The 9,673-nt window shown below is 38.1% G+C and overlaps 1 protein-coding gene across 1 annotated transcript in view; it reads right to left on the bottom strand.

The window, feature by feature from the left end:
* Positions 1 to 3,879: 3,879 nt before the first annotated feature.
* Positions 3,880 to 9,673, bottom strand: part of ITGB8 (integrin subunit beta 8) — a 70,117-nt gene continuing 64,323 nt past the window's right edge. Inside the window, exons 11-14 of the mRNA XM_024219730.2 lie at positions 8,848 to 9,073; positions 6,324 to 6,427; positions 4,505 to 4,668; positions 3,880 to 4,406 (exon numbers count right to left, since the gene is read on the bottom strand). Of these exons, the coding sequence (XP_024075498.2) occupies positions 4,284 to 4,406; positions 4,505 to 4,668; positions 6,324 to 6,427; positions 8,848 to 9,073 (617 nt within the window). The 3' untranslated portion in view covers positions 3,880 to 4,283. The remainder of the gene's footprint in view (positions 4,407 to 4,504; positions 4,669 to 6,323; positions 6,428 to 8,847; positions 9,074 to 9,673) is intronic.

Here is a 9,673-nt window from a genome sequence, read left to right on the forward strand (position 1 = left end):
AGGAGTGCACTCAAACCTCGCTCCCCAAAGCTCTTGGATGCATTCTGCCTGCTTTAGACACTGTGCCTCGTCGAGCCCCTCCTAAGGCAGTACATTTCTGCACATCCCTCAACCCCGAGCTGTGCCTTAAAGGGCATCATAAAACCCAACGTGGCTAGTTGGAAGAGTAGGTGTTGCCTGAAAGTAAGTTTCACAGGTTCACTGTCGTAGTTAAGAACACAGTCACAATCACACCCATGTATGGAAAAAAAGAACTAATTCCCCTGTGTGACTTGAGAAAGCAAGGGTATCATAATATTTTACCACCTACAGCAAATTATTTCTTCTAATACAAAACCATACTTTACATAGGAGATTTTCGAGCCTCACACTGAAAAAAATTAATACAATTCAAATAACTGATAACATGTAAAGTATGGCTAGACAAATGTGGTTTCTTTTGAAGGTCCACTTTAAACACTGCTTGTGAATATATGGGAGTATTTCAATCTGTCACAATGAAAATTCCACATACATCACGTGCACATTTTCTGAATGAACAAACCATTTCCCCATACTCATTTGTGACACTATAATAAATGTATTCATAGAGCTTGGAAGTAATTGACACTGAGTCACTGTAATTCTATGAGTGTTTTTTTTTTTAAATCAGAAGTAATGTGCACATTTTTACTGCATAAGCATCTGTCCTTTCTAAAATATACAGGAACAAGTAGTTAGAGATGAATAAGATTTAGCCCTCTCTACGCTCAAGTATCTAGTTTAAGAACTAGAATAATTAAACCATTCATAGAGATGTTTAAACAAGGAACAACAATTTTTCTGCAGATGCTCATGTAAATATTATGCTTATGGGGCATAAGGTAAAACAAATAAAATAAAAAGATCCCCAAATGACCAGTTAACAATACAAATATAGTACCTGTGTGTATTTCTTTAATGAAGTGTTCCACATTTTGGAGCTGGCCTACTGTCAAATTATTTGAAATGTTTCATTTTTCAGTGAGCTTAACTTTCTCCCATAAGCCTGTAGTGACTTTTGTTGAGGCCAAATATTATATTTTTTGTTTGGAGGGAACACGTTAGTGGCACAATATAGAAAGAAGAAATCGTGATACGGACTATGTAGAACTAACTTGTTTACAATAGCGCACACACTAACTGCTACACAAAGCACAGCCACAGTACCTGTAAGTGCTGATCAAATTTCTTGTGAGTTATGGGCTAAGTGCTTTCTCATTTAAGGTTATGTGCAAATGGAGCACAGATCCCCACCACTGTGAGGCTTTTGTTGGGTCATTCCTCCTCTGCACCATCCCTTCTGAAAAGCAGGGCCAGGGGCCAAGGGGAACAGCTAGCAGGCAAGGCCACAGTTTCTCATGCATGGCAGCCATCAATGAGAATCAGGCACCGTCTTGAGGATCTTGTTCTGTCTGACCTCCCCAAATGCCTTCTAAAGATTAGCTCTTGGCCTTCTGCATTGCTAGCAGCTAATTCTTTGTCAGTAGCCCGCTCGTAACCTCCTCCATGGTACATTAATGCAGTGGAAGGGGGAGTTACAACTACTCAGGACAGCAGCAGCTTACAATGAAATTTATGTTGCAAAGTTCCACTGACCCGAGTGGAATATAATGCATTGAGCAGCTGTTCTGATGGCAACATGCTGGCCATGCCCCCATTTGAGTAGAGCTGGAGTTCCAACAAAGTGCAACAGAAGGAGAGAAACAGCGATAGGACGTATTTTGGAGGTGGGGGGAGATGTTACCATAAAGACCCCTTTCTCTCCTGTATATGAAGTCCCCAACTCCATTTCTGTTCAATAATTTGACACTTGTGAACAATGAAGAGAAGTTATTTTAAACAGTTATAAATTATTTTTACCAATTATATCACTTAACTATATGTTGTCTTAAGGGCTATTGTATTTCATTCCAAGAGAATTAGGTTAAAAATCATATTCCATTATTTAAAGAATAGGTTCATATCTTTTGTGAAGCACATGAAATCTTTCAATTAAATAAACAGTTACTGATATCCAGACAGTACCCTGTTTCCTCCTCTCTTTAACAAGTTGTGACCAGAACAATATTAAGTATGCTTATTTCACATGGGCCTTTATTCTGTTCCCAGTAAAGTCAATGGTAATCATCCCATTAACTTCCATGGGAGGAGGACTGAGTCCCACACTGTGCAGTATAAAGAAAAATAATTCAAGTTAAATACAGTATAAAGTTGAACTGATTCACTGTAGTATACTTTTCAATAATCGATAATTAACAAATAAAAATGAAGGTTATCATGAACACAAATAAAATCAGTGTAATGTATTCCAATTTCTAGCGAGATGTTTTTAAGTTGTCTGAACTGAAGTTCAAATACTACTGTGATGTGTGACATAGAAATACTTAATAGAGGAGTAAAAGGTGGCTTAATAGGGGGAAGTATGTAGTGACTACCACTGATATCTAGAGCTGTTAGAACAATGACAATGGAAATTTTGAGCCATTGTCTTTGTAGGATTTTTTTTTCAAACCTCCATTTGATCAGTGTATTAGGGAATGCTGTCTGTGAAACACGACCCATAAAGCTGATTATCTATTCCAAATCCTGCATTCCTTTCACATGCACATCGTTCCCAGATTTCAGTGGGACTTACTTGTACAGAAGGAATGCAGAATTGGGAGAATTCATTTTTCTCATTTCTTATAAGTATCTCAACCATGTCTATTCTGCTTTTTTTTTAATAAAGACATTTCCCCCCTTGTTTCAGTGAAACAAATACGCTCTGCAAAAGGCACAGATTAGTATTGAGTATCAGTATTTAGCACTGATAACATATGTCATGTCAGAGAATTTTTTGCCAACTAAATTTTAGTGCATATTTCAAAGAGGGTTACCAGGACTTCCTAACTTTATGACAATGTAAAACAAGTCAGTCTGACTACTAGCTGTGCACTTTATATGGCATATAGCAACAATACGACAGCCTCCATTGTTGCAGAGTTTGTTTTACGGAGAAGTGGAGTATCTTTGCACAATTTATTCCGTGGCACAAATTCTGCCCTCAGACGCATCCATATTGGTCCCATTGAATCTAGGAAGGATCTTGCCGACTTCTGAAGGCAGAATTTGAATCTACATTGGTCAATTCAACTAGTTCTCATGGGAAAATTCCTCTCCTTTTTTTCTGTATTCTTTTTCTTCTTTTGAAGTTGACACCTTCACATCCTACTGGATACATATCCCAGTGCACCGCAACAACAATTTAGGTGGTTAAATAAAGGATTCATGCAAACTGATTCTCTCAGCTAAAAAGTCGCAGATGTGGAAAAATCAGGCATATCAGATATTTAACAAGAAGAGAGCCCTTATTCGGCAAAACACTGGACTGTAGCTAGCAGACCAAATACAGCCCTGGTGTAACTCAACTGACTTCAGTGCAGCTCCTCTTGCCAACCCCAGAACTGAATTTAGCCAGTGTGTTTAATTATTATGTAGCGTATTCCAGTCAGCTAAAACAAAAAACAAAACCACACTAGAATAACTCTCCCCCCCTTTCCCCTTTTTATACTGACTCAGTTTTCACATATCTTAAAATATATATAAAAGTCTCTATTTTGGAACAAAGAGAATATTAAAATGTATACACTTTATCACATATGAAGAATAAATCCTGTTTAAGTGACATTATATTCTGTAGATTTTTAAAAATACCAGTAGTAACTAAGCACTCATTAATCCAGTTATTTTTGATAAGTAACTATAAGAAGATAAACTGATGTCAAAGCAGACAAGATCAGTGGAACTTTGAAAGGAAAACCATAAATGTTTTAAGAAGTATCATTTCTACATGTACAAGTACTCCAATAGCGCCATCTATTGCCATAATGTATAGGAATGTTAATATTTTAATCACAGTTTTGCCCATTCCCGCAGCGCACATCAATACTAGCTACATGTAAAGTGAGATCAGTGCTTTGTCCCCCCTGTTCATATCTACATTCTATGCCATAACTAAATAAATTATTTTACATTAAAGTGCTACACCAACACTAATGGTCTTGAACAGTAGTAATGCACATTTCTCTTTCATAAAATACAGCAGCCATAACTTCAAACGTAGTCACATTATGTGACTATGCTTACATGTTGGTTTGTTACAGTATTCAAAAAATGCATGCCACAAAAACAAATAGCATCAGTCAAGACTCTTACACAGTAAAAATAAGATAGCTTTTTAAAATTAGAAAATGATGGAAATAGAGATTTGCAGAAAACAGTCTTCAGAACTCGCACTTGAAAGTTTCATTTAATCGTAACTTGCTGATGTCGATATTTATTTCTTCTGGTTTGTCACGTCTGTATGTTACTGTTCTCGTACAAACAGTAGGCAAAAACATCTTATCCTTGAAGGAGAAGATACAGTTTAGCAACAAATAGCTAACACTTATATGCAAGCAAAAAAAAAAAAGTACTGAATATGATTTTCTCTGAAATCAATTACCTTCTTTGTTGCAGATGCTCTGTAATCTGAGGAAGATTTAACTTTATTGCTATTCCACTGTAGAATTATCTGCCTGATGATAAGTACAGTAAGCAACCCAATCAGAAATGTAACTATAAAGATTATGAAAAAGATTCTAAAGTAGTTTGGGTCAGAGAAACATTCTGCAATAAAAGGAAAACAAGAGTGTAAAGCTAAATATTGATATGGGCCACCCATTAAACCAAGTTTGAATTTAACACTGCACATTAATTTAGCATAGCTTCACTAAACCAAATTCCTAAAATAACCCCAAATGATTGTATGTGTGAAAGTATTTAATGAAGAAGGAATAATTATTCACATTGCCATATGCAAACTATTTTTAAAATAGCTTTATCAGGAAAAAAATTCCAGTTAGGAAGATCCAGATACAGGGTCACAATTTTTGTATTGTTTAATGTTACAGTAGCACCTAGAGGTCAGGACTCCATTGTGTTAGGCACACAAAACAGTACCAGACAGTCTCTGCCCCAGACAAGACAGACAAAGTGTGGAAGGTAAAACTCAGGCTTGTTACTAGCAAAGTCAGGAATAGAATCCAGGTCTCCTGACTCCCAGTCCCATACCCTATGCACTGCACCGCACCAAGCTGCTTCTCTCAATAGTCTGGGACTCTAATGGTTTTAAAAATCTACAGATCCTTCTCATAAATCCCAAATAGAATCACTGTCACTTTTATATGCCTCTTTAAAACAAAATGTCTACGTAAAGCTATTAACTGACAAAAAGTGATTACATATATGTAATTTTCTTTGCCATTTGGGCCCTGTCACTTGAATGGGCTTTGGATGTGTTTATTAATAGAGAAAGACTTTTACACACCCTCATTAACTTACAGCTGTGTATACTTAAGACACATTAAAATGTTTCATTGAGCTATGCGTTCTACTTCATTTGTTCAGCTCTCGTAATGTGAAATAATGTAAACATATGAGAAGTAGTAAAACATATGGCTACCATAATACATTTCTGTAAATCTTTCTTTAAACATTACTGAGGCAGGATTCACTATTGGATGCAACTTCTCAAGGATCTTGGAAATCTGATTAAGCAATGCTTGCCAATCACATTTCCTGTTATTATTTATCTTTCATTTTCCCTGAAGCAAAACAAACTTTCTTCAAACAATCACAATCTACTCTTGAAGAATATAAATGCTAACTAGAGCAAGGAATGTTATTACAGAAATATCTGTGCATCAGTGCCAATTTTTAAATCCATCATTCATACGAATATTTAAGCAGGACGATATCAGATTTAATTTTGTTACAAAATAACACGTCAAGATGTACTGAATTTTGCAGGGCTGAGGAAGGCATAAGGGAAGGGAAGAGTGGAGGCTTTTTTACAATTAAGTATTAACTGTTAACAGGGCCGGCTCCAGGCACCAGCTTGTCAAGCAGGTGCTTGGGGCAGCCACTCCGGAGGGGGCGGCACGTCCAGCTATTCAGCGGCAATTCGGTGGACGCTCCCTCACTCCGGCTCGGAGAGAAGGACCTCCCGCCGAATTGCCGCCACAGATCGCAATTGCGGCTTTTTCTTTTGGCTGCTTGGGGCGGCCAAAACCCTGGAGCTGGCCCTGACTGTTAACTGAGGGGAAAAATTCACTACAATGCAGAGGGCCTATACCGAGTCCTATACATAACTTACACTCAATTTTAAAGAATTAAATGGTTCTTAAGTGATGCCAAGTGGGTTGTGTGGATCCTCTACTACGAATTTTGATGGCTTTCACACTTTTAATGAAGTGATTAGGCAAAGCTAGGTTTTTACATACCTGATGCGGGATCAATATAATGCACCATATAAGCACATGAGGTTTTGCACTGGTCATGTGTAGTTTGTGATGCATTGTTAGAATAATGGCACTGAACACAATTCCTGAAAATGAACATATAAATATAGCACTTAACCACCATTATAACTTCACTGCATTTTCCTTAAACGATTAAATCAACAGAATAATTATTGTGTTCAAATAATGTTCTCTTGCTGCTAGAAAAATACTGAAGCATTTATTTATTAACTTTGAGACATGCTGTCTCTCTCTTGCAATATTTTAACCCATTGTTATTTGCAGTATTGTTGTAGCCGAGTTGGTCCCAGGATATTAGAGAGACGAGGTGATATGTTTTATTGGGCCAACTTCTGTTGGTGAAAGAGACAAGCTTTCAAGCTACCTAGAGCTAATAGAGTGACCAGAAGAAGAGCTTTGTGTAGCTTGAAAGCTTGTCTCTTTCATCAACAGGTCCAATAAAAGATATTACCTCACTCACCTTGTCTCTCTACTTTAGCCCAATGTGGTTTTCAAAACTATTTGGTGAAAAGTAGTGAAGTAAAATAGTCAGATGCTGGCTCAAAGCCACCCTCCCCTGACCCTGGACTACACCTTTCATGCTGTACATCTAAGGAGGTGCAGAATCTACCCTGTGGTTTCTTTAGCTATCAGATCCACAAACTCAACATGAGCTACTAAAATAAAGGTGGGTTCCTTCCTTTCATGCATCATCAATAGTAATAACGATCCTGCAGTCCACTTATTGCCCCTTACACCACATTTTCATGGCATTCAATGAGATGCACCGTAATAATACAGGGAAACATTTAGCCTTGCAAATGGAATTCTTTTGATGATACATTAGGAAGAATAAACATGAGCACCTTGTCTACACAGGGCTGGGTCTGCAGTGCCTACAGAAGTAAAGTAGCAAACAACTTACTGTTGTCACTAAATGTCAACAGATCAGACTCTGAATACAAACAGGTAGTAGGTAGTGCCATTTTTACTACTACTTTCAGAGTAGAACTGAACTTTAAATGACTACAGAAAACAAACATCATTAATGGTACAAAAAAATGCAATTGACTTTTTAATCAAGTTGAGATAGATTGTTCAAAGGCATGGGCACTAACTCCCTTTGACTTTCAGTTATAACCCAGATATTGTATTTTCACATCATGCTGCCAAGTCTTAGCATTCACCTCTTCAGACATGGCCTGGAGTTTTCCTCCAACAGCATGTATACTAAACAGCTCAGAATTCAACTGGTGAATATCAATTCTTTCTATTTTTACTGTTTATTTTTTTAGATGAAGGGTTAAATTGCCCACAATGGGGATTGCAGAATGATGCAACATTCCAGCAGGAGCTTTTGGAAGCAGCCTTCAGGAGCATGTAGTTCTTGCTACAATCTTTGAAAGAGTGGAGAATTTACTTCCCCTTGTTAGCCCAGCTCTGGTGGCTAGTGGGGAGGCAGACACATGGCTGAGGCCTGATCTACACGAGAAAATTAGATTGGCATAAGTATGTCGCTCAGGGGTGTGAAAACGCCACACTCCTGAGTAGCGTAGTTTAGTTGACCTAAGTCCCTGCACAGACAGCACTAGGTTGACAGAAGAATTCTGTCGACCTAGCTACCGCTTCTCAGGGAGGTGGATTACCTACACCAATGGGAGAATCCCTCTCATCAGCGTAGATTGTGTCTACACTGAAGCGCTACAGCGGTGCAGATGCAGCAGTGCAGCTGTGTTGCTGTCATGTTTTGACTGTAGACAAGCCCTTTGTCTCCAGGCTCATTCTTCCTTGTCTTATTTGGGAAGAGAGCACAAGGGCAGGGTTGCGACTAGTCTCTCTACAAGGGTAAGCATGGCAACAGGATTGATCCCTTTCTACCTCTTCGCACATGGGAGCAGAACGACTCACCCTAAGTATTCATCTTTAAAACTCAAAGCTGCACTTTTCCCCCCAGCCCTTTAGAGGATGTATTCGGAACCAAATGAATGAATATACTACCCTCCTTTAATACTCTGTTCCCAAAACAACAGTGTTCCCTTAACCACTTATGAATAGCCTTGTTTTCATTGCAGCAACGTTATTTTTTATGTTTTAACCTTCCTGATAAAGGGTTAGTGATGTGTGTAGCAGATACCACTTTCAGACCATCTCTAAATTATTCCAGTTTAGTAATAATGCAGTGGGAAAATATGTTGCCATGATAATCCTGTATTTATGGAGAAATATATAAAACAACCATCTTGACTACAATTAATGGGATACTACAGGTAAAAAAAAAAAAAAGTAAGTTTCAGTGCATTGCACGTGGATCTGGGCATGTCAGCACGAATACCTCAGCTGCAGATGAATTGTACAGTCCGAGCCTCAAGTCGAGACTCAAAGCTTCATGTTTAAGTAAGGTTACACTGAGAATAAAATTCTAATGTATACAGCATCTGAATGGGAATATTCTAGGAAAGGACAACAACATTAAAAATGGAAATTAAGTCAAGTATTAGAAACATACCTGTTTTCGTCACAGGCATTGTTACAAGTAGGGCAATATTCACAAAACCGGCCAAAACTCCTTGGATCAGTGCACTCGCATTTTCCACATACACATGCTCCTCTTCCACTGCAAATCTGGCCTTTGGAATTCATGCAATGTTTTGCTGTCAATAGTGAACACTGACAGCGGTCACCTTCCCAGCCGCGAAAGCATTTACATTTACCAGCTTCACATTCACCATTGCCTGCAACATCAGAGAGTATATAAGTGTTCAGTTAAACCCCCATCTGCCTTAGTAAGTGTGCGTCTTGGCTAGAGCATATTCAAAATCCTTAGCATTCTCTAGATTTCTCAGAATCGGAAATGATTAGAGTTAAATTTAGAAGTGTGAAATCCCTATTCAAGTGGAGAATAGAAGATATTAATAAGCAACTATATATGGCAGTTGTTTCTACTTCAAATGTCACCTTAGTTTTCCCTTATTAAAAAGACTCATGGGTATGGGAGATATTTAGACAGTCTGTTTAATAACTCACTGAGAAGGGCCTTTACAGTAATGCGTTTCCAAACCGTGCAGACAGCTTACTTAGATGGCCGATATACTGACATGGAGAAACATAACTGTCACTGTCCATGCAGCTCAGGGTAAGGGGAAGATCTATCCCATTATTTATTAGGTTGTATTGCCATTTGAGGTCAAGATGGCGTTCTGTGTTTTTGTCTCAGATGCCTCTTTCTATGATCTCTCAGAAATGAATGAGTTAGAATGGAAAAACTAAGTCAGCCTAAAACAACAAGGAGTCTGGTGGCACCTTAAAGACTAACAGATTTATTTGGGCATAAG

The sequence above is a fragment of the Terrapene carolina genome, unplaced genomic scaffold (assembly GCF_002925995.2).
Source record: "Terrapene carolina triunguis isolate 2854851 unplaced genomic scaffold, T_m_triunguis-2.0 Scaffold84, whole genome shotgun sequence".
Lineage (NCBI taxonomy): Eukaryota > Metazoa > Chordata > Testudines > Emydidae > Terrapene > Terrapene triunguis.